This window comes from Drosophila albomicans, chromosome 2L (genome assembly GCF_009650485.2).
Source record: "Drosophila albomicans strain 15112-1751.03 chromosome 2L, ASM965048v2, whole genome shotgun sequence".
NCBI classification, from domain to species: Eukaryota; Metazoa; Arthropoda; class Insecta; order Diptera; family Drosophilidae; genus Drosophila; species Drosophila albomicans.
Window position 1 is genome coordinate 25,454,630 of NC_047628.2, and position 20,544 is coordinate 25,475,173.

General features: G+C 37.0%; 3 protein-coding genes across 7 annotated transcripts; 2 read left to right on the top strand and 1 right to left on the bottom strand.

Annotated features, from left to right (window-relative positions):
- The first annotated feature begins 4 nt into the window (after nt 1-4).
- LOC117563374 (probable serine/threonine-protein kinase DDB_G0278665) lies at nt 5-13,029 on the top strand. Of its 2 annotated transcripts, none has more exons than XM_052001944.1 (6): nt 5-376; nt 1,446-2,726; nt 10,775-10,936; nt 10,999-11,157; nt 12,013-12,291; nt 12,360-13,029. In XM_052001944.1, the coding sequence occupies exons 2-6, from the start codon at nt 1,557-1,559 to the stop codon at nt 12,477-12,479; spliced, it is 1,890 nt and encodes a 629-aa protein (XP_051857904.1). In that variant the 5' UTR covers nt 5-376; nt 1,446-1,556; the 3' UTR covers nt 12,480-13,029. The 2 variants fall into 2 exon arrangements, with proteins under 2 accessions (XP_051857904.1, XP_034097568.1); XM_034241677.2 differs by having other exon boundaries at nt 5-171.
- A 101-nt stretch (nt 13,030-13,130) lies between these two features.
- On the bottom strand, nt 13,131-15,261 carry LOC117563375 (lysophospholipid acyltransferase 7). The gene is made up of 6 exons (XM_034241679.2): nt 14,952-15,261; nt 14,769-14,895; nt 14,524-14,716; nt 14,181-14,332; nt 13,751-14,127; nt 13,131-13,689 (listed from the first exon to the last, which is right to left on the bottom strand). The coding sequence occupies exons 1-6, from the start codon at nt 15,161-15,163 to the stop codon at nt 13,290-13,292; spliced, it is 1,461 nt and encodes a 486-aa protein (XP_034097570.1). The 5' UTR covers nt 15,164-15,261; the 3' UTR covers nt 13,131-13,289.
- A 311-nt stretch (nt 15,262-15,572) lies between these two features.
- LOC117563377 (phospholipase A1) lies at nt 15,573-17,992 on the top strand. Of its 4 annotated transcripts, none has more exons than XM_052001945.1 (4): nt 15,573-15,761; nt 15,952-16,181; nt 16,265-16,599; nt 16,665-17,992. In XM_052001945.1, the coding sequence occupies exons 3-4, from the start codon at nt 16,545-16,547 to the stop codon at nt 17,783-17,785; spliced, it is 1,176 nt and encodes a 391-aa protein (XP_051857905.1). In that variant the 5' UTR covers nt 15,573-15,761; nt 15,952-16,181; nt 16,265-16,544; the 3' UTR covers nt 17,786-17,992. The 4 variants fall into 4 exon arrangements, with proteins under 4 accessions (XP_051857905.1, XP_051857907.1, XP_034097571.1 ...); XM_052001947.1 differs by having other exon boundaries at nt 15,952-16,030; XM_034241680.2 differs by having other exon boundaries at nt 15,573-16,181.
- The last annotated feature ends 2,552 nt before the right edge of the window (nt 17,993-20,544 follow it).

The following is a 20,544-nucleotide window of genomic DNA, read 5'->3' on the forward strand; positions in this document are numbered from 1 at the left end:
AAAAGTGAAGCCCGCGCTGAGCCGACGGAACGCAGCGAGAGCGCGTTGTTAAAAATTATAAACAGTAGAAATACAGTGTTTGCGGTGCACCAAATTTTTAATTTAATTGACGCCTGTTGCTGCTTGTTCGTTGTTGGTTGTCGTTCGGTGTTGTAGTTGTAGTGTTTGCTGGTGTGTTTCATTTCTATATCTTGTATGGTTAATAAACTATAATTAACGAATATTCAAAACAATATACAAACAAAGAAAGATAAGAGTTGAGACTTCAATCGAAAATTCCAACAAAACAGCAATGATGGCAATAACACGAAACACGTTCAACAACAAATTGCATTAAATAACAAAAACAAAAAATATACGCACACAAACGCAAAGGGTAAAACATGTTGCAAACGAATTTCAAGCATTAAAACTTGATTCCTTAGTACAAGACAAAATAAAAAAGCAATGCATTCAAAATATTAAATGCAACTTGCATGAACCGCGGTGTAAATTATGTGTGTAACGAATATCGGTGTGTATGTGTGTGTGTGCGTGTATACCTGCGTGCGTGCGTAAACATGGAAAGTTAATAATCGAAATCTGAATTTTGGTGTTGTTGTAGTTCATCAAGTTTTGTATGTGTGCTTCGATTGTCGATTGTCGACAATGTTGTGTGTCGTTACTTGGCCTTTTTATCGGTTTGCGTTTGCGATCGAGTTCGAGTATTTATTTAATTTGTGCACAGTTTCAATATTTATTGTCGGCGTGTTCCCTTTTATAATTGCAAAAAAAAAAACAAAAACAACAAAGAGAAAGAAAAAACTGAGCAAACACAACTCAGGGCTTTTATTGCCGAAACGAAAGATAATGAAAATACACGTAAATTTTTACTTACGTGCATCTTATATTTAAAAGTACTTTACACACTGTTTCTTGTGTGTGTGCGTGTGTGTGAATAATGTTAAATTGTGTCTCCATTCATAGTCAAAAGCTCAGCTCAGTTCGATGGCTCAACAAACTTTGAATAGCAACAGCAACAACAACACATTTTAAGCGAAAGTCTCCGTCGCCTTGCAGACAACAACAATAACGCAACAAGTGTGTCGACGCGACGTCGCACACTGTGACAAGTCTTATTTGTGTTGTGCACGAATATACAAATAATTTATTGCAGTTATTTATTTTCATTTTATCTGCTTTAGGATAATGAAATCCAAAAGAATCTTGCAATGTGCTTCTAAGATTGCTAAAGCAAATAATTTGTTGTAAAATTACACATTATCAGTGTGTAATTAGAGATGGCCGCATCTCGCACTTAATGGGTGTTTAATTTTTTTTTCTTTTTGGAGAGAACAATCCAAAGAAATCTGTTTATTTATTGGATATAACACAAGTGTGTGTGAATAATACATTTAGGGAACTCATAAATAATTAAATAATAATAATTTTTTATTAAAATCTAGAGAAGTCGCGACCATCTTTAGCTCAAGTGTTGCTAACAAATTCGCATTGATCCACTGTGACATTAGTAAAGCTTTGGACGCCGTTATTTGCTGGCGTGGACGAAGCGCGCAATGAATATAAAAAGTTACACAAACGAAAGTTTGCAAGTGGATGACGATGAAAAGGAATCAAAACTAGCAACAACAGCGACAGCGGCAACAAAAACAACAAGAACTACACACAGTGAGCACAAAGAAGTTGGCGCTAAGGCGGCTCACGTTGTTGTTGTGGTTGTCGATGAAGCAAAGGCTGAATTACTACACAACCAGCAACAGCAGCAACAGCAGCATCACAACAAAGACAAAACTTATGTCGCAACAGCAGCAACAACAACGACAGCGGCAACCGCGAAACATTTAAATATTGAAGCAATTGAAAAAGCAGCGTCGATGGTAGCAATTAACAACAACGACGGCGACAACGACAAAGACAAAGACAACAACTGCAGCAACAACAACAACAACAACAGCAGCAGCAGCAACAGTGGCTGCAACAAAATTAAGAAGCCGCTGAGGCAACGAAGAATATCGCTAAGTGAAAACCACAACAAATACTCGCACGACAACAGCCACAGCAACATTGATGTACAAACATTTACCAATACAAAAGAACTCAATCAAGTCAATTTAAATTCATCGTCAACAACAACAGCAACGTCGCAATCGTTGCTGTCGACCTCACTGGAGGCTGCGTCAGCTACAACAATAACAACAGCAGCAATAACAACTACAAAATCATCTTTAGCTACAGCTACTGTTGCTGAGATATCGCAGCAGCAACAACAGCTGATTATGTCGCCAACTGCTGGTTCGTCATCAACAACCCCCGCCACAGCAACAACAACAGCATCGAGTGCTGTTCATTTGCGAAAATCACACTCAACGCCGGCTCTCAAATTCGCTGGCAACAGCAGCAGCCACAGCAGCAGCAACCATATTGTTGTAGAGTACGATCAATGTACGATCAACAACAACAATAAGAACGATGGCTGTAAATTCAAAACGCAAGTTGAGTCTGCGATGGAGGCCAGCAACATTGCCATTAAGGATGTTGCTGTCGCTGCGCACTTGAAGCGACAACAGCAACATCATCAACAGCCACTGCAACACGAGCAATTGCAACGCCTCAATGGCAACAACGATAGCAACAAATGCAATACAACAATAGATGCCACAAAGCCAGCGACACCGGAATCATTGCGATTCGGTTGCACGCACTACAAACGACGCGCCATGTTTGTGGTAAGTCACGAAACCCGATAAACCTCATCAATACGGTTAATATAACATATCTATACATATAATTATAGATTTGTTTACATTTCTTTAAATAGTCGCTCAACAATATCTTGAGATTAATGCTTTAATGATTAAAGGAAAGATTAAAGATGAAAAGACTATTATAGATTAAAGTTGAATCCATGATAGTCTGGCGAGTCTTGAACTCTTTTAATCTTTACTTTACAAAGGTTCGCTTTATAGACAACTCACAATCTTTTTTCTTTGTTGCCATGGATCTTTTAATACGAATTTCGTCTTAGTTCATTGAAAATGGCATTTGATTGTAATTTGAGTAGCAATCAGACTGTTTAACTAAAATTAAAGGCTAATAAAATAATATGGCTTAATCGTGAAGCGATCAATTAGGATAATTTCCAAATGTGACGTTTTAGTTAACATCCTAATTTCATATATCAAATATCGAATCAAACTAATTAAACAGATGCTGACAAAAGGCATCAGTTAATCATACTATTATAGTATTTAGTTCATGCACATTATGGATTGCTGAAACCATTTTTGGGCATCGTATATATCGCTTTGATATTGCCATAGCACGTGGCAAGCTAATGGAGGCGCCTCGCTTTGTCGGCTTCTGGTTATCGTCTTCGTGGCACTTTTCCTGAAGTCAGCGTTTTATTTTATTTTATTCTATTTTTTTTTTTTTTTGTTGCCACCAAAACGAACATTTCAACTTATTTATACGTTTCTAAACAAACAAAGTCCCCGTATACAAACACACACACACACACTCACACTCTGGACTGGGGGCTACATTTCTTTTGTGGCTGCATAATTTGAGTTCAATTGGGAGAATTAGTGTTTGCTTGTGAATTGTACAACAACAACAATAACAAAAACGAACGCAAAGGCTGAGAATTATAGTAGATAAAGGAACAACAATTTACACTAGATATCTCAACATTATCCCCCTCTTCTCTTGAACTTAACTGACTCACTAGAAAGAATTCGACTGCATCATCCATGAAAAGCGAACGCCCATTTAACACCTTCCCATTGATCCCATTTAAATTACGACCCTTTCTTTATCTTTTATTGTTGCTTCCAATATTAACGTTTCTTTTTTCCATGGTGCGTAAATAATACGAAATGTGTTTTTTAACCGTTATTGTACAACTTATAAGCGAAACATTTTAGATCTCTAGAATGGAAACATTTTTGAGTTGAATGCTGGGAAACTTAATTGAAAATAACATGAAATTGGGCAATTAACGAACCTATTCGTTTCGTAATGTTTTCCGAATTTAATGTTGATATTCGAATTAATTGGAAATTGTATTTCGTTTCGGGTTGATTCACAAATAGAGCATCATGAGGGTTTCCGAAATAATAATGGAGTCACAGATCTATGCCAGCATAATTATTAAAGTATTTTGTAATATACAAACATTAACAAAGGGGGAAATATTACAATACGATGACTTTACAAGAATTATTTATTAAAAAAAGAACTACAAAATTGTAATGTTTTTTTATTTTAGCGTCGCTTTTGTTATGCAAGTAAATTCGAGCACATTTTAACAAATGTAATTGCTGTGAATATTTTGCAAATTAGTCATAAATTGTGTGTCAAATAAATAGTTGTTGTATTTGGGTTTTACAATCGTTTAGATGAATATTGAAAAATGTCACGCAAATCTGTCTTTGATAGATCCGAATTCTACGAAAAAGGTCGTGCATGCTTTTGTGTTGTGTGTCTAAACGTTCACTAACCCAATCACTAGAAGTAGAAGTTGTTTCTCTCAACACAAACATTCATTCATTTGTTATTGAATCAGGTGAACTGAATTTCGAATGCGTAAACGTGTGTTAAAGTCGCTATAAACCGAGCAAAACCTTGGTTTCCAGTCCGTGACTATCGAATGGAGATGGAAGAATGAAACGATTTAAATATCTCTCCTCTTTTTCGTGTCACGATCGAAGCGCTTCTCTAGGCAATTACTTGCATTCGACTCGCAGTCTCTGGGAATAGTTTATCTACAAAAACTTTGTTTGCTCTGTCAATTCATCAGCCGAGTAATTATTGCTAACAATTTTACTCAATCTAAACAGATGTAAAACATCTGGAAACATGCTTGGAGGGTTTTTCTCTGTGTGGGTCTATTTCAAAGTTATGATTGGGGGGAAAATCAAAGAAACCGGATCTAAAGGTACTTTACAACTCTATTTTTAATACTTTTATTGCTCGCAATCAGCGCAAAGATAATTTTCGCTTTTTTTTAGACTTTATGCCGAAAATATTTACATAAGTTTATTAAGCTTCTACGACTGGGATTTTGCTCGACGAAATTAAAGCAGAAAGCGTCAAAAATCTAATGAATATTTATGCAACAAGTATTAATAAGTTTTCTAAATGTGTTACAAAATACCCATAGGGTAGAAGGGTATTATAACTTTGTGACGGCAGGAAATGTATGTAACAGGTAGAAGGAGGCATCTCCGACCCTATAAAGTTTATATATTCTTGACTGTAGATTTCTTACTTGTTGTATTCTTATTTCTTTGTTTACGAGTTTAAGTTTACATGGTTTATTAAATACATATGATAAATAACTTCGTTACGTTAACAGTTAAATCAAGATTCATATTTTTGAGATTATTTTATTTTGTGTGCCGAGTTTCTTGTAAGATACGCTTAATAGTCTCAGTCTGCTGTTGCTGTAAGCTAATTTGCATTAAGTCTATTTGATCCTTCATCGCAATTACTAATTTTCTTTGAAAATCTGCTCTATCACTATTCAGCTCTATATTCTGACTGGTTTGTTGTTCCTTGTTCGAATTTTTCTCAGCAATTTCGACTACACGTTTGAACGAATTATAGTCTAAGTGTTGAGACATTTTGATTAATCCGAAAAACATCCTCTTTGGGCTAACGAAATCAATAACATAATTAGTCGTGCCTTTATCGGTGACATTATCTTGGGTATAGTAAAAGGTCATTTTTAGCGGATAATTGAATTTTTGTATCATTATCTTCTTTAACTTATAAGACGCCTTCTTCCAAATCAAATTATGAGTATCAATTTTGATAGTCATGATTTCATAAGGTTTCATAATATTGATGCGATATATGGCTCCAAAAATCTCCGCTTGGGTTTGAATAATCTGTAAGATTTGAGATTTATAATTAAAGAGATGTACAAATAATGTAACTATTTGAAACTAACCTGAATGTCGTCCAATGCTTTCGCCACGAGCAGATTAAATAACGAAATTCCCACGATGATGACAAACACAAATAATAGAAGATATTGCCATAAACTTGTAATATTAGCACTGCTAGCATCATATTCCCCGGTTGACATTATAAATGACTTCATGAGTGATGAGCTGAGGGTATCAAAATTCAAGCTTGAAGTATCCGTGACATTCGTTGTAGCCGTTGAATTTCCGAATTCAAAATGGAAACATATTCCAAATATAAGCACCACCAAAATTAGAATTCCCGATTCGATTACGGTGTTGATCACCGCAAAGAGCATCCCAAAAGGTTTCGCTATCCATGCTACGGGCAGCACTATCATGTAAGAAAAAAACTTGAGACATGCGAACAGCAATAGGAATGTCTGAATATGAATCTTGTGTTCGTCTGAAAAAATGTAGGAGATTGACGTGACACCTAGTGAGATATCCAACCAATGAGGTGCAACATCACGATAGAAACCCACGGAAAATACAAAGCTGACAATGACCAGAAATAATTTAATACGTGTTAAATTAAATATGATAAAAAGTAACATATTCAGAACGTAAAAGGAGATTTCAAAGTAAAAGAATTTCGAGTATGTGTGCCACTTATTAGACAGAAAGGTTGAAACCATTGGATGGTTAAGTAAATGCCTCAGACTTTTAGAGTTACTAATATAATAGATGCTACTCATGCCATTATAAGACTGTAGAAAATTTAAGTTTGTTTCATTTGGTGGCTGGGAAATATTTGAGAAGTCCATGGTAACGTTTTCATCATCGGCAGTCATTTGAATACAATAGTCAAAATGTTCTTCTAAGATTTCGGGCTTGATGTTCTTAATTGGCAGCGTTTTGTAATCGCTCCTCATGCCCATGTATGCTCCATGACGTAGCAGCTCTCTGACTGCCCCATCATTGTGCCTCAAAGTTGCATAACTTAACAAAGGAAGTCCCTCTTCATCCGCAGCACTAGCGAAACCTTCTTTGCTCTTTAGCACCACTTTTAATAGCTCTATATCTTTTATCACGATAACCCACTTAGCAAATTTTACATAATCGACTTGTAGTTTTGGTGTTTTTAGCACGTCTCCTAAGATATCTTTGCCAAAAGCCATTGACATAGTGAGGAATTCATAATTAAAGTCCTTTGATTGTAAACTCAATATTTGACGTAGCACATTTAATGCATTTTTATCGCCATTCGCGTAGCTCTCTAATATGTTATACATATAGTCAATATCGAAATCGTATTCCTTTGGCCTAGATATCATCACTTCAAGATTGTCCCTTTTAAGTTCTGAATGCTTTTTCATATGGTTAGTTACCAAATAGTTCCACGCCTCTTTGGCAATTGAATCCGCTGTTGTATATCGCTGAAGTAGCATGTAGATTAGCTCGTATTTATCATTTGGACTCAACTGTGTGTTCTTCATCACGTAGCTCATCGGTACTTCCCCGGAATCATCCACTGCATTTACTTTTGCGCCATTTCTAAGCAAGAGTTCCATGCACTCACGAATTTCACTAGCATTTTCTGAAGTTAAATGGCTGGCTAAATAGTTGAGTGCCGTTTGGTTTTGGTATTTATGATCTATATCTTTTATAACAGCTTTTCGCTCGGATATATTTTTCTGCGGCAATAATTCAATGGATTCCTCAACTTCATCAGCTGAGGAGCGATCGACATTACTATTTTCTACATTTATTTTCACAGAGTTGTTGATTGTTTCGGTAGACATATTGTCATTTGAAATATGAAAAAAAATAAATAACAGATATAAATTACTGAAATGCAAAGATTCGGCAGCATAGTTTATGGCAGCTTTTCCAGTCTCATTATTCACCTAAAATTAGTGTACAAAATTATTTTCGGTGACATTACCCTTTTAAATATTATATATAAAAGAACAAGAAAAATTATTGCTCACTGAAACAAAATGAATCACAAATTTAACCGATAAGATGCTGGTATAGTAACATACATATTTATACTTTTAAACAAAGGCTACCAAATCTCCGGTATAATATATACATATAAATATATTTAATTAATATGTTTCCCAATTATCAGACCATTAGTTTTTAAATTATATTGACAACTCTTTCGGTCGGTTCGAAAAGATAATAAAAAGAATTTTGAAGTTTGATTAAATATTGTTATTGGGAACAAATATTTTTCGAGCAAGTCAATATTTGAATAATTGGCAGCAAGAAAAATCATTTTAATTCGTTAGTTATTAAAAGTTAAATCTGATTATTTTTTATTTTAATCGGTGTTCACTAACTTTTAATAGACTAAATAATCGTATCATACAAACAATTTTTCCTTTAGTTAATTGTAAATAAATGATGTATATATTTGAGTACTTACGTAATTCCTATTACATCCTTTTTGTAAGCATAGTTTTAGGAATTCTGCTCGGTGCGGTCTTGATAACAAATTCTCAAAAATTGGTGTTAAATCGTTAACTGACATTTTATTAATGGCTTTCGCAAACTCTGCGAAACTATCCGCCTCAATGTAAGACTCCATTTTTCGATTCGTGATTTTCTTGAATATTTGAAGTCTAATATATTTAATTTAAGGATATTTATTTCCAAATGCACAACAGCAAAATAACAATTAAATTTACCGATGTGTCCGACTCTTTTGAAATCCTATAGTATACTAGTCAGATTCACCCTCATCTTCAACTCAATCAAAAAATATATACTTATTAAAATGAATTTGCAAATTTTTGTTACTTACGATAAGCTTTTAATCCACATATAAAGTTTGATCCACATATAAAGTTATTTATTGTGACCCATACCTAAATTCTATGTTTATACCCGCTACCCATAGGGTAGAAAGGTATTATAACTTTGTACCGACAGGAAATGTATTTAATAGGTAGAAGGAGGCATTTTCGGCCCTATAAAGTATATTTATAGTATTCTTGATCACCGTCAACAGCCGAGACGATCTAGTTATGTCCTTCTGTCCGTCCGTCCGTATGAAACACTTCATCTCAGACACTACAAGAGATAGAGCTATAATTTTTTTTCGACAGCATTTTTTGAATAACAAGCGTAATTTTAAAGCTAGAATTTTTTGTATATACAATAACAACTACAGTAATTGTGATTCCTGAAAATTTGGTTGCGATCAGCTAAAAATTGTGGAAGTTATTAAAGAAATACTTTTGTATGGGCAAAAACGCCTACTATATCGATATACCAAATACACAATTCGGTATATTTTTAGTATTTTTGTAGTATTTTCGGTATATTTTGAAAATAATACCGCAATATTTTTGCTTTTATTCAAAATGGGTAGCGGGTATCTCAGAGTCGAGCACACTCGACTGTAGCTTTCTTACTTGTTTTCGTATATAAATGAGAGCATAACTTTCGATCGAATGACACATACTCTTACTTACTCTAGACATGTCGCGCGTACAGAAAAATGTATACATTGAAATTCATTAATATTCATTTAGGGCTATTGAAAATGACTTTGAGTACAAACATTGCATAACTTTTTTGCTATGATTATAGTATTTGGAAGGAAGTTCAGCTTTCCTTTCTACAATGTAATGCTTATAGAAAGGCATACATTTTTGGTTCCTTTATCATATTAATTTATTATTGAAAGTGAATCGAATTTTGATGAAATATTTATAGTAAACATGCTTGATCTATGACTTCCAAAAACTCTTTACTACTTTCGATTCAGTTTCATGCCTTATTTGAGTCCTTACTTAAATACGAAATCAATTAAGGTTCTCACGGGTTTTGCGTTATTATTGAAATGTGTTTAAATTGAACAATTGACAGCGTTGCGGCCTATCAATTGAGTGAGAACTTAAGATTGACAAATAAATATAGTATTTATTTATATTCCTAATTAATATACACATATTTAGAATTGTACTATAGATATTTCATGGTCATCTCGGCGTATGGGCGTGTTCATATTATATTTTTTGTTGTCACAGTTGTTGTTTGAGGTCGAGAAACCAGATTGAATGTCATCGCGGATTATTTCACTGCGGTTTTGATATTTGAGGTTTATTTTGTATTCGATTGTAACAATTTGGCGAGAGATTTGAAACATTTTACAAGTTAAATATGAACATTTAACAAAACAATTAACACTCGTCTAATGAAGCGACGCGTCACTATTTTGTGGCCAGTTGCCCGCCACAAATTGGCCAGTTTTAGTTTCGGTTTCGATTTCGGTTTCAGTTGTGATTTAATTAAGTTTTATGGCTCGCTAAATTGAATTGTGTCTGCAATGTTTATGGTTGCGCTAAGTGTCGTATACGCGATGGCTCGTATTTCCTCTTGGGACATTCGGTCACGTACAACGTGCCACATGTTGCTTCTCTTATTATACCCGACAAAAATTGTAGAAGTTATTTAAGAAATCCTTTTGTACGGGTCTTAGTTACTTTGGCTGATAATCAGGTATATTTTGATGATTAAATATATATAATATAAATTGGTGTAGTAGTTAATATGGTATATTTTGAATAAATATGCCACAAAAATACTAAAACTATACCATATCTTTGATCTTTGATATATTAATATAGTAGTTAATATACCATGGATAATATTTGGTATACATTTAGTATTTTATATTATATATGATTTTATAGATTATATTAATTTGGAATATTTTTAAATTAATACCACACTCTTGGGCTTTTATTCGAGCACACTCGACTTTCTAGCTTGTAGCTAGAAGCTAGCTAGCTTTCTTCTTTGTGTACAATTGACTTGGAATTAACTTGTGATACTCTCTCTTTTAGACGCCGTGCTGCAACAAGTTCTACAAATGCCGTTTCTGCCACGATGAGAACGAATCGCATCACTTTGATCGCAAAACCCTCACGGAACTCATCTGTTCCGAGTGCAACACGCGGCAGAAGGTGCAGGAACAGTGCGAGAATTGCGGCGTGCGCTTTGGCAAGGTAAATCTCTTTAGGCGTTCTCTATAGTTTCCAATCTTAATAATCATTCTCTTTGTTTGCAGTACACTTGCCTCATTTGCAACCTGTTCGATGATGCGGACAAGCAGCAGTATCATTGTCATGGCTGTGGCATCTGTCGCATTGGCGGCGCCCACAATTTCTTTCACTGCGAAGTGTGCAACATGTGTCTGCCGATACAGCTAAAGATCGATGGTCATAGGGTGAGTAAACAGCTTCATATCTTTAGCAGCCAGTTGACAACAGTTTTACAGCTCTCAATCTTTTTCCGCTTTCTTAAGCAGCAGCCTTAGACAATTTAAAATTGCCTGTTGAGGTTTTTAAACAAGTTTTACAAGAAATGTCGCCAATATTTAAATATTTATTCAGCAGATTCCGCTATAAATCTAAAACACGTTTCAATAGGATAGTTAAAAGTAAAAGGCAAAACTTGGCGACAAATTTTTAAGGCTGAATTCAATTTGGTTGACTATATTAATGTAACAAATCAAAGAGATTCATAATGAGAACGTGAGATAACAAAACTAAATCATTTACATATATATTTACTTTCATATTTGTAACTGATTCAAACGAAGAGATCTTAAATGATTGTTAAGCCTAATGCCCTTGAATAATTTTATATAAATTCTCAGTCCACAACTATGGCAACTTATTTGAGAACAGCTTTTAATGCTCTTAGACCGAAGCCTTCGCTTTGTAGCCCTGACACTGACAGCAATTTAATATGTGTGCGAAATATAAATAGATTGTGGCAACTTCAAAATATTGAAATTAATGCAGACTGTGCAGAATCATTGCTCAAACCGGTTTACTAATTGAGTTTTGCACACAAAATCCAGTTTAAGTAGTTTGCTGTTAACGTGTTGAGCACCTAAGCTCGATAGCCGAATAATTGCAAACGGTACTCGATGTTCTTGGAGAGACAATCCCCCAAAACAAAAAAGAATAAATATAAAGTAATCATTAATCATTTGTGATGGAAGATGAAGTATTATTAAATGGCATGGAGTAATATTTATTTATACCCAAATGTTTTTTTCTTCTCTTTTTTGCAGTGTGTGGAGAACATATCACGATCGCATTGTCCGGTTTGCTTGGGTGACATTCACACATCGAGGATTCCATGCCACATTCCGGATTGCGGCCATTTGCTGCACAAGATGTGCTTCGATCAGCTGCTCGCATCGGGTCACTACACGTGTCCCACCTGTCAGACATCACTGATCGACATGACGGCGCTCTGGGAGTATCTCGATGCTCAGGCTCTACGCATGCCTGTGCCGCTCAAATATGAGAATCAACGTGTGCACATCTTCTGCAACGATTGTCACAAGGTAACAAGAGTTGAAACACATTTAACTTAAAGCATTTCATGATTAACTTATTCATCTTTCTTTCGCAGACTTCTAAAACCAAATTCCATTTTATTGGACTCAAGTGCGTGCATTGCGGCGCCTACAACACCACTCAGGACGTGAAACGTCGCCTCTCCTTGGTCACCGATGAGCCGACGACCGCCTGACATTTAATTTATCCCGCTACAGCAGCAACTCACACAAATAGAACAACAACAACTAGAAAAACAGCAACAGGAAATCTCTTGCCATGCTCCACATTTGAAGAAACTAAATTTCTGAAACTGAAATCGAAACGCATTGAATTTAGACCAAATTCGAGCTGGTATCGAATATATATAAAGCATATTAAACAAATTCATACACACATACAATATATATAAACTACATTACATTACCCTTTAGCTTATGGAGATCAATTGGTGCTCAATTGGTTTTATAGTATTTCTCGTTTACCTAGCAACAAATTTACAAACAAAAACCACAACTGCAACAAATTCATCCACTCGAATTTTTATTAGATTTTTGCCTGTATTACAAACTCGAATTTTGAATTGTCTCTCAAAACTATTAGCTCAATCTCAACATTAGAAATCTCTGTTCAATTTTTGTATTAATCTTAACACATAATGATGTTTAAGTTTGTCAATAAATACCATACAACGAAATATTAAAGATTGCTTTTGGGCTATGATTATAATAAAAAGAAACTTGCATATGTTTTATGGTATTAATTAATTAAATTAGTTAATAGATTTAATTAGAATCCATTTGAATGTTCACAAAATAGTAAATTTTACATTCGTATTGAAATTGAGTACAGTAAAAACGATTAGTCTAACTTTATTTAATTATTACTTTTCCCCTTACAACTACAGTTTACAATTTGATTAATATCGGCATAAGATAGTGGACTAAGACGTAAATATTAATTGCCATATTTTACTATTTCAATATCTGATATTTCCCCTTTTTAGCTATTGCGCCTTTTGCTTCACTTCGCTGGCATCGCCGGCTGCATCAGCAGCTCGCTTTGCTCGACGTTCAGCTGCCTTCTTCAGTTTAGTTAAATAGAGACCAAGAGCCACTAGCACAGCCCAACTGATGTAGCCAATGTGATAGACAGAGCTGTAGAAACGCCAAATACTGTCGAAGGAAGAGAGCAGGAAAGCGGTGCCTAGATAGCTGAAGGCCCACCATTTGCATATCCAGAAGAGCACATCGATGACGGTGCGACGCGTGCCAGTGGCATCCTTGCGCACCAGCTTATGCCACATATCCTCGAGTGGCACATATATGGGTGCGCCCATGATGCAGAAATAGTGTCCTGGGCGGAAGCCATGCCAATAGGCGGAGCACAGAAATGTGGCCAAAGTTCTGAGCGAAAGTTAAGATAATCATTAAATTGAAGTATAGAAAAGGTAAGCTGATTAGTCACCTGTATTTCTTGATGGGGAACAACTTGTAGACATTCACAGCCAGCCAGTATTGAACGCACACATTCCAGTGCTTCATGCCCTCACGGAATGTCCAGCAACGCTCAACATCCCCAACGCGAGTATTTACAATCGTGGTAAAATTATAACTGTGCTTGTCGGCATCACGTTTCAAGTGCTGATAACGTTTGCGCGGCCCTTCGCCATTGGTGGCATCCGCCTCATCGGGATACGCACCAAAGCCAGCCATGGTGCAGACGCATTCGCTCAACGTGAGTCCAGTGTAGATGCGTGCACGGAAGATGAAGAATGTGGGCCACACGTACAGCAGGCGATAGAGCACCGATCGATCGTTATAGAACTCATCACTCATCGCGTACTGCAAAAGAAGTAGTTAATAATTGATTAACTGTGCTGTAAATGTTAACTTACGTCCAGAGGCCAAATGTAATTGGCCAACAGATAGAGACTGCAATAGAAGCCGGCCCATTTCAGCTGCTCGATGGTAGCCTGTACACTGGGTGCATGATCCTTGAAGGGCATCTCGAAGTAGTCGCGATATGTGCGATATCTATAGTAGGGACCTGCAATAATTACACATGCTGATTACAGACACTTGAACTCTTGTTTTACTATTACTACTGAGTCTATAAATAAGCTGTCGCGCTATCGTTAAAAGCGCAGCCAAGCGAGACAGTGGACTTTAGACACCACATATCGAATGGCATGCAAACTTATGTATAACTCATTTTAGTTTAATCAATCCCACACTGACCTGTAAGTATGCCCACATAGTTGAAGCTGTAGAGCAGAATCTCAGTGGCTGACAGTTGCTGCAGCTCCACATCGTAATCGGTGATCTCGATGCTCGGCTCGCTGTTCACATCGCGCTCCGTATTCTTCTCCTGTTCGTCACGGGCACGCAATCGCTTCCACGCAGCGTTTCGCTCAAATGCAATGCCAGAGACCTACATTGAAAAGGTTTTAGTATGCAACTAGTGAACATTATGTAAGTCTAACCTTTAGTGTAAGCAACATCTGTATCATGTTTGTGTGGCCGGGCACGGCGGGCAGGCCAAAGAGATACACGAGCCGGAAGAAAACAAGGTAGCCAAACATGACACCAAATGTGACCAAGTGGCATTGGCTACAAATCAATTTGGTTACTTTCCAATGTCAACTATATATCATTGTATTGTTTACCTGGGATGCACGAGGAGCACACATACCGTGCCCAGAGCCACGGAAATGGCGCAGTGCAGACTGTGGAAGCCCGAGACGACGACAACCACTAGAATGCCGAGGACGGAGCAAAGGGTTTTCCGTTGTGTCTCATCGCGAATTTTCTTCACGTAATTGCCGGCGCCAATACAGGCGAGAAGACAGATTACGTATATGACGTCGTCAAGGCTCATTCTATTGATTTTTGTAGTAGCCGCGACGTGCGGCTATCTGACTACGGAAGATTATTGATATTTACTATTCGTGCTTCTTCTTACGGTGGGGTTCGTTGATAACAACAAAGGGAATGTATATCGATATACGAGTGTGGAGTCGTGGAGAACTATCGATGTGATTTTGCAGCCAAATAATTTTGTCAATCCTTTTATTATTAAGCACTTATTTTTTCACTGGAATTCTGTCATTTTGTTAATTAAAATTAGAGCCGTCTTCAAGCTGTTCTATTTAATAGCTGTATGGCGGTGTGTTTATACGTATTATTTTTAAAATATACTTTCCAATACTGAAAAGGAATACGAAACTTCCCAAACCTGGTCACACTACCGCAGTAATTGCGGTAAATTTGCAAAGTGCGTGTGAAAAGTCGCGTCATTGTGATATTTAGTGATATTCAGATAATTCTGACATAATCTGAATCATGTTTTTCTCAACAACATGTTGCAATTGTCCGACTTGTCGTATTTCGTTCAATCAAGAGTATTTTGAGCCAAACTGCGAAGTGGAAAATGGAATAACGGAATTCTTACACCAAAGGAGGTGGAGCAAAGATTAGTAAGTGACAGCAGTTTAAAGCTTGAAAAATACCGAAAGGCGCATATGAGACTTCAGTATTTTTATGCCTTTAATTAATCGAATAGTTTTCGCGTTGCCAACCTTTTCAAATATTGGCGCTCCGTAAACTGTGTTAATGCGTTAAAGCTGCCTGCTACAACACCCGAAATGCAAATACGTTATTTTTCAGCCTAATGAAATCAATTGGAATTGGAAATTACTATTATTTTCTTGGTAATAGATGAATATTGAATTGAAATCAAATAGATGTAAGCTGTATTAAAAATGCAGTAGTTAAGTTGTCTAAGGCAAGAAATGACTAACTTCTTGTTAATTAATTATTAAAGCGGCACGCGATCTTTGCGTCATTTGTGGCATTTCTTTAATAATCTGACGCTGTTCGCTTTAATAATTGCAAAAGTAAGCGAACTTACAATAATTATACGTATTACAACTCTAACATTTATGATAAAAAAAATTAATTGTTGCAAACTCGTTCTAAGAAATTCCCACACTACGTCATGAATCGAGCATGGAACCGGTATTGCATAGAGAACGCGACTTGCGCTTGGGAAACGCGTGCCAATTTGCTACTTTACGCATTCTGTCGATGGGGTAATGCCTCGATGAATGAGGTGTTACTAAGTGATCTGGTATTGGAATTGATGGGAAAAAGTTCTACGCTTGCAGAATAATGTCATATAAAAAGCAAGCGAAGTGCGCTGAACTCAACAGAGTCTATTAGACGCTTCACTTGTCAAGTACTGCGATCTATTGCAGCTGATGAAGATGTGGTTCGATATACTTACTATAGTGCTGCTCCTTAGCACCACTCAAGGTAAAGTCAAATCAAGATTCCTAATTGTAATAAGCAACTTTTAATAATTTTTAATCTTTCTGCAGCTCAAAACGACGCAAATCCAAACGTGAGCTATGAAACGGAGATGAAGGAATTCATGTCCTTGTTTCCCGATCCCAATGAGCCTATCGATATCAATTTTCGTAGCGCCTTCGAGGAGGAGGAGTCCGACGATATAGTGGCCACCTTGGAGGCGGATGAGTACGAGGGAGCTGAGCGTTGCGAATGGAATAAGTGCGACAATGATTTGAGCGAACCGAGTGGCATTCGCAGCTTTTTCGATCTGGGATTCATCAAGAAGATTGCCCACAATTTGAATCCGTTTGCCAACGCCAATCATCGCATGCTCTTCTATTTGTTTCGCCGCTCTTCACCCGACTGCGGTCGCCAGCTGGATTTTAGCAACAAACGCCGTTGGCGACGTGCTGGCTTCAATAGTTCGTTGCCCACCAGGATCATCATACATGGCTGGATGAGCCAGTCGCGTGGTTCCTTCAATCGCGATGTGAAGAATGCATATTTAAAGCGTGGCGACTTCAATGTTATTGTCGTCGATTGGAGCGCCAGTTCGGCCAACATTAACTACTTCTCAGTGGTGAAGCTAATCGAAGAGTTTGGTGCCCAACTGGTTCAATTTACTCGCGAGCTGAATCGTCGCTTTGGCGCCAGCTACGATGACATGTATCTGATTGGACATTCGCTTGGTGCCCAGATTGCCGGAGCAGCTGGCAAACGCCTGAAGCCGGAGCAGTATAACACCATTTTTGCCTTGGATCCGGCGGGTCCCAAGTTTCGACATCGCAGTGCCGAGTTTCGCATCGATCCCACCGATGCCAAGTATGTGGAGTCCATGCACACCAGTGGCAACTTTGGTTTTCTGCGGCCCACAGGAGCGGCAACCTTCTATCCCAACTATGGTCTCTATCAGAGCAAATGCTTCTACTTGGGCTGCTCGCACATTCGCGCCTATCAAATGTTTGCCGAGTCCATCAATTCACCCGAAGGTTTCTGGGGCACGCCTTGCACCCGGGACAATGGCGATTGGCAGTGCGATCAGAGCCAGCGTCAGGCTTACCAAATGGGCGGAGAGCCGTCCGTGCAGAAGGCGGGCATCTACTACGTGAAGACCTCTTCCAGCGATCCTTTTGCTCTGGGAAGACGCTAAGTCTGTCTGTGATCCTCATCTGGGAATACAACGTCAGTAATATTTTATTTATCGATACTTTTTCACATTTATTATTAAATCTATTTTAATTTGCATAGCTTATTTTTGTCGTATTTTTAAGCTAATTGTTATATTAAGCCTAAAACTGTGATAAATTTTTGAAAACAATATGTTATTATATATAAAATATTATTGTTATTTAATAGGCAAAATATGTATCAATTGAAATAATAGTAATATCCTAAATTGTGTAGTTTATTTATATTTTATTGTAACAAAACTACTCAATTCATTGTAATCAAAAATATTGTTTATACTAAAATTCTTATAGTTCTTTATATTGTAAATGTAATTAAATCACATAAAATGTAGTTTCTATATATTTAATTTAAATCAAATGTCAAAATCACGAGCGGCTAAAAACTTCCATATTTTGGCAAAATACCAGGCGAACAGAAATCAGCAGCAAGCAGAAGTGCAGAAAGTCACTGGCGGACAAAGCTTTTTGATCTCTTCAAAGCTCAGATCACTCTCTCTCTGCTTAGTTGCTCAGAGAGCAGACTCCCACTCTTAGGATCCACATACGAGAGCGTACGTTCTGAGAAATTGACCAATGAGAACGATGCATGTGATAATAAATCCACTTGCTACTCTATTATGTTAGCCTGGTATTTCAGTTGCTTAGGATCCATAAACAAGAGCACACGTCCTGAGAAACTGACCAATCACAGCTAGGCATATTTGACTGCATTTATAGAGAAGTCCACTTGCTAATCTATTATGTTCACCTGGTATTTTAGTTGCCTCACTTGGTTTTTACCATTGGCTTTTACCACTGTTGAGCTGAATTGTGGAGTATTAATTGAGCAGCCTTTTAAGAGATGCATTTGTAGAACAATCCACTTGTTACTCTATTATGTTCGCCTGGTATTTCAGTAGTTCCACGTGGTATTTTAGCAGTAGTACTTGATGAATTGCAATAAAACGTCGAACTTTTTAATGGCTGCAATTGTATAGAAATATACTTGCTACTATGTTATGTTCGCCTAGTATTTTGGTAATTGTTGACTTGCAAAAAAACATCGGTGCCTTTAATAGAGGAAATTAACAGCGGGCTTTAATTGTTCGACTTAACATAAGCTGCGCAGGCGCGCAATTTGAATTTTAAATATTGTAGCCTGGTCGCTTATTTACTGATTCTATTCGCCTGGTAATCAACAAATGTAACAAAGGCCAAATTGGGTTTTCGCCAATTATAACAGGACCGTTTAACAGCAGACCCTAACATATAGTATTTAATACACACTTTACTTACTTTTCAAGAATCTTAATTACTAACCTTTTTGAAGATATAAATATATTGTTGGCGTCATTTTTAGCTTTTGTTTCTTATCATTACGAAAGGTTAAAAACTATCTAATTAGCTGGGGAAATACATAATAACACAAATCAGAAGCAAGCAGAAAGTCACTGGCGCCGAAAGCTTTTATATGCTCTCTCCAAAAGCTCAGAACACTCTCTCTCTCTGCTAAGTTGCTCAGAGATCAGACTCCCGCTCTTAGGATCCACATACGAGAGCACACGTCCTGAGAAACTGACCAATCACAGCTAGGCATATTTGACTGCATTTATAGAGAAATCCACTTGCTACTCTATTATGTTCGCCTGGTATTTCAGTTGCTCCACGTGGTATTTTGCTGGCTGTTTTCATTTAACTGTAATAAAACAACGGAGTATTTTTAAACAGCCTTTTAATGACTGCATTTTTCAGTAAATCCAATAGATACTCTATTACTTTCGCCTGGTATTTTAGTTAAGAATGCTTTGTATAAAATTAAAAATGCATTAAATTGATTTGCTTTTTTAGTAGTTTTATTTTCTTTAAAAGTGTGAAAGTGAAATTAGAATTGGAATCTATTTTCAATTGAATTCATCTGATTAATAAAACACACTTTGGCTATACTTGTATTTTGCAATTCACCTTGGATGTTTCTGCTGTTTGCGAATTGAGTGTGAATTTTAATTAAAGACATAAACTTAAGGTACTCGCAAGTAGAAGACGAAGGACTACGGCGACCAAGGACTTGCGCTAAGGTTCTAAGCGCAAATGCAAATGTTGTCTGGGCAATTCAATCTTTGGATCTGTGAAAAATGCGAGTTGTGCAGGGCGCTAATTGCAGCAGATAAATACGCCGCAGAGCCATAATTACGACAGACAGATTACGGGCCGCACTTAATTGTCGGCCGTAAAGTGTGTGTGTGTGTGTGTGTAGCCCGTATCTTTGAAGCGATGCCGTTCGCGCCGTAATCCAAGGCAAACGTAAGGAAAGACTCGGCTCCTTCTCGATTTTAATTATTCGGCGATGCCGTTGCCTCTCATGCCAACGGTTTCTGCATATTCATTGGCTGCAAGCAACGTTTTGATTTCCATTATAGCCATTTTACTAACAGTTTTCTCCCATTTTTTTTGTTTCTGCTCTAGTGGGGAAAGTTTGCTTGCAATGTGGCTGCTGCGATAAGCTGTCCGAATGGGTTAAGAAATTGCCAAGGTATTGGGAAGCAGCACCAAAGATGCACTCATAAATCCCAAAATGTACCAAAAACTATTTTCAGCACGATAACAGCGGAGAAAAAACCTGAAAATAGTACATGCAAATAAATGAACGTTTAACAAATAATTCGCTCTTAATATGCGTTATGCTAGAGCTGAAGAAAAGTTGCTATCGAATAAAGCAGAAGTTTCTAAGAGTTTAATAGTT

Excerpts from the sequence above, each read along its gene's own strand:
- LOC117563377 (XM_034241680.2), top strand. The coding sequence starts at position 16,545 with ATGAAGATGTGGTTCGATATACTTACTATAGTGCTGCTCCTTAGCACC. Across the intron at positions 16,600-16,664 it reads GCTCCTTAGCACCACTCAAG|CTCAAAACGACGCAAATCCA; the intron begins GTAAAGTCAAAT and ends ATCTTTCTGCAG.
- LOC117563375 (XM_034241679.2), bottom strand. The coding sequence starts at position 15,163 with ATGAGCCTTGACGACGTCATATACGTAATCTGTCTTCTCGCCTGTATT. Across the intron at positions 14,333-14,523 it reads CTATGTGGGCATACTTACAG|GTCCCTACTATAGATATCGC; the intron begins GTCAGTGTGGGA and ends TAATTATTGCAG. Across the intron at positions 13,690-13,750 it reads TTCCCCATCAAGAAATACAG|AACTTTGGCCACATTTCTGT; the intron begins GTGACTAATCAG and ends ACTTTCGCTCAG.
- LOC117563374 (XM_052001944.1), top strand. The coding sequence starts at position 1,557 with ATGAATATAAAAAGTTACACAAACGAAAGTTTGCAAGTGGATGACGAT. Across the intron at positions 11,158-12,012 it reads TAAAGATCGATGGTCATAGG|TGTGTGGAGAACATATCACG; the intron begins GTGAGTAAACAG and ends TCTTTTTTGCAG. Across the intron at positions 12,292-12,359 it reads TCTGCAACGATTGTCACAAG|ACTTCTAAAACCAAATTCCA; the intron begins GTAACAAGAGTT and ends TTTCTTTCGCAG.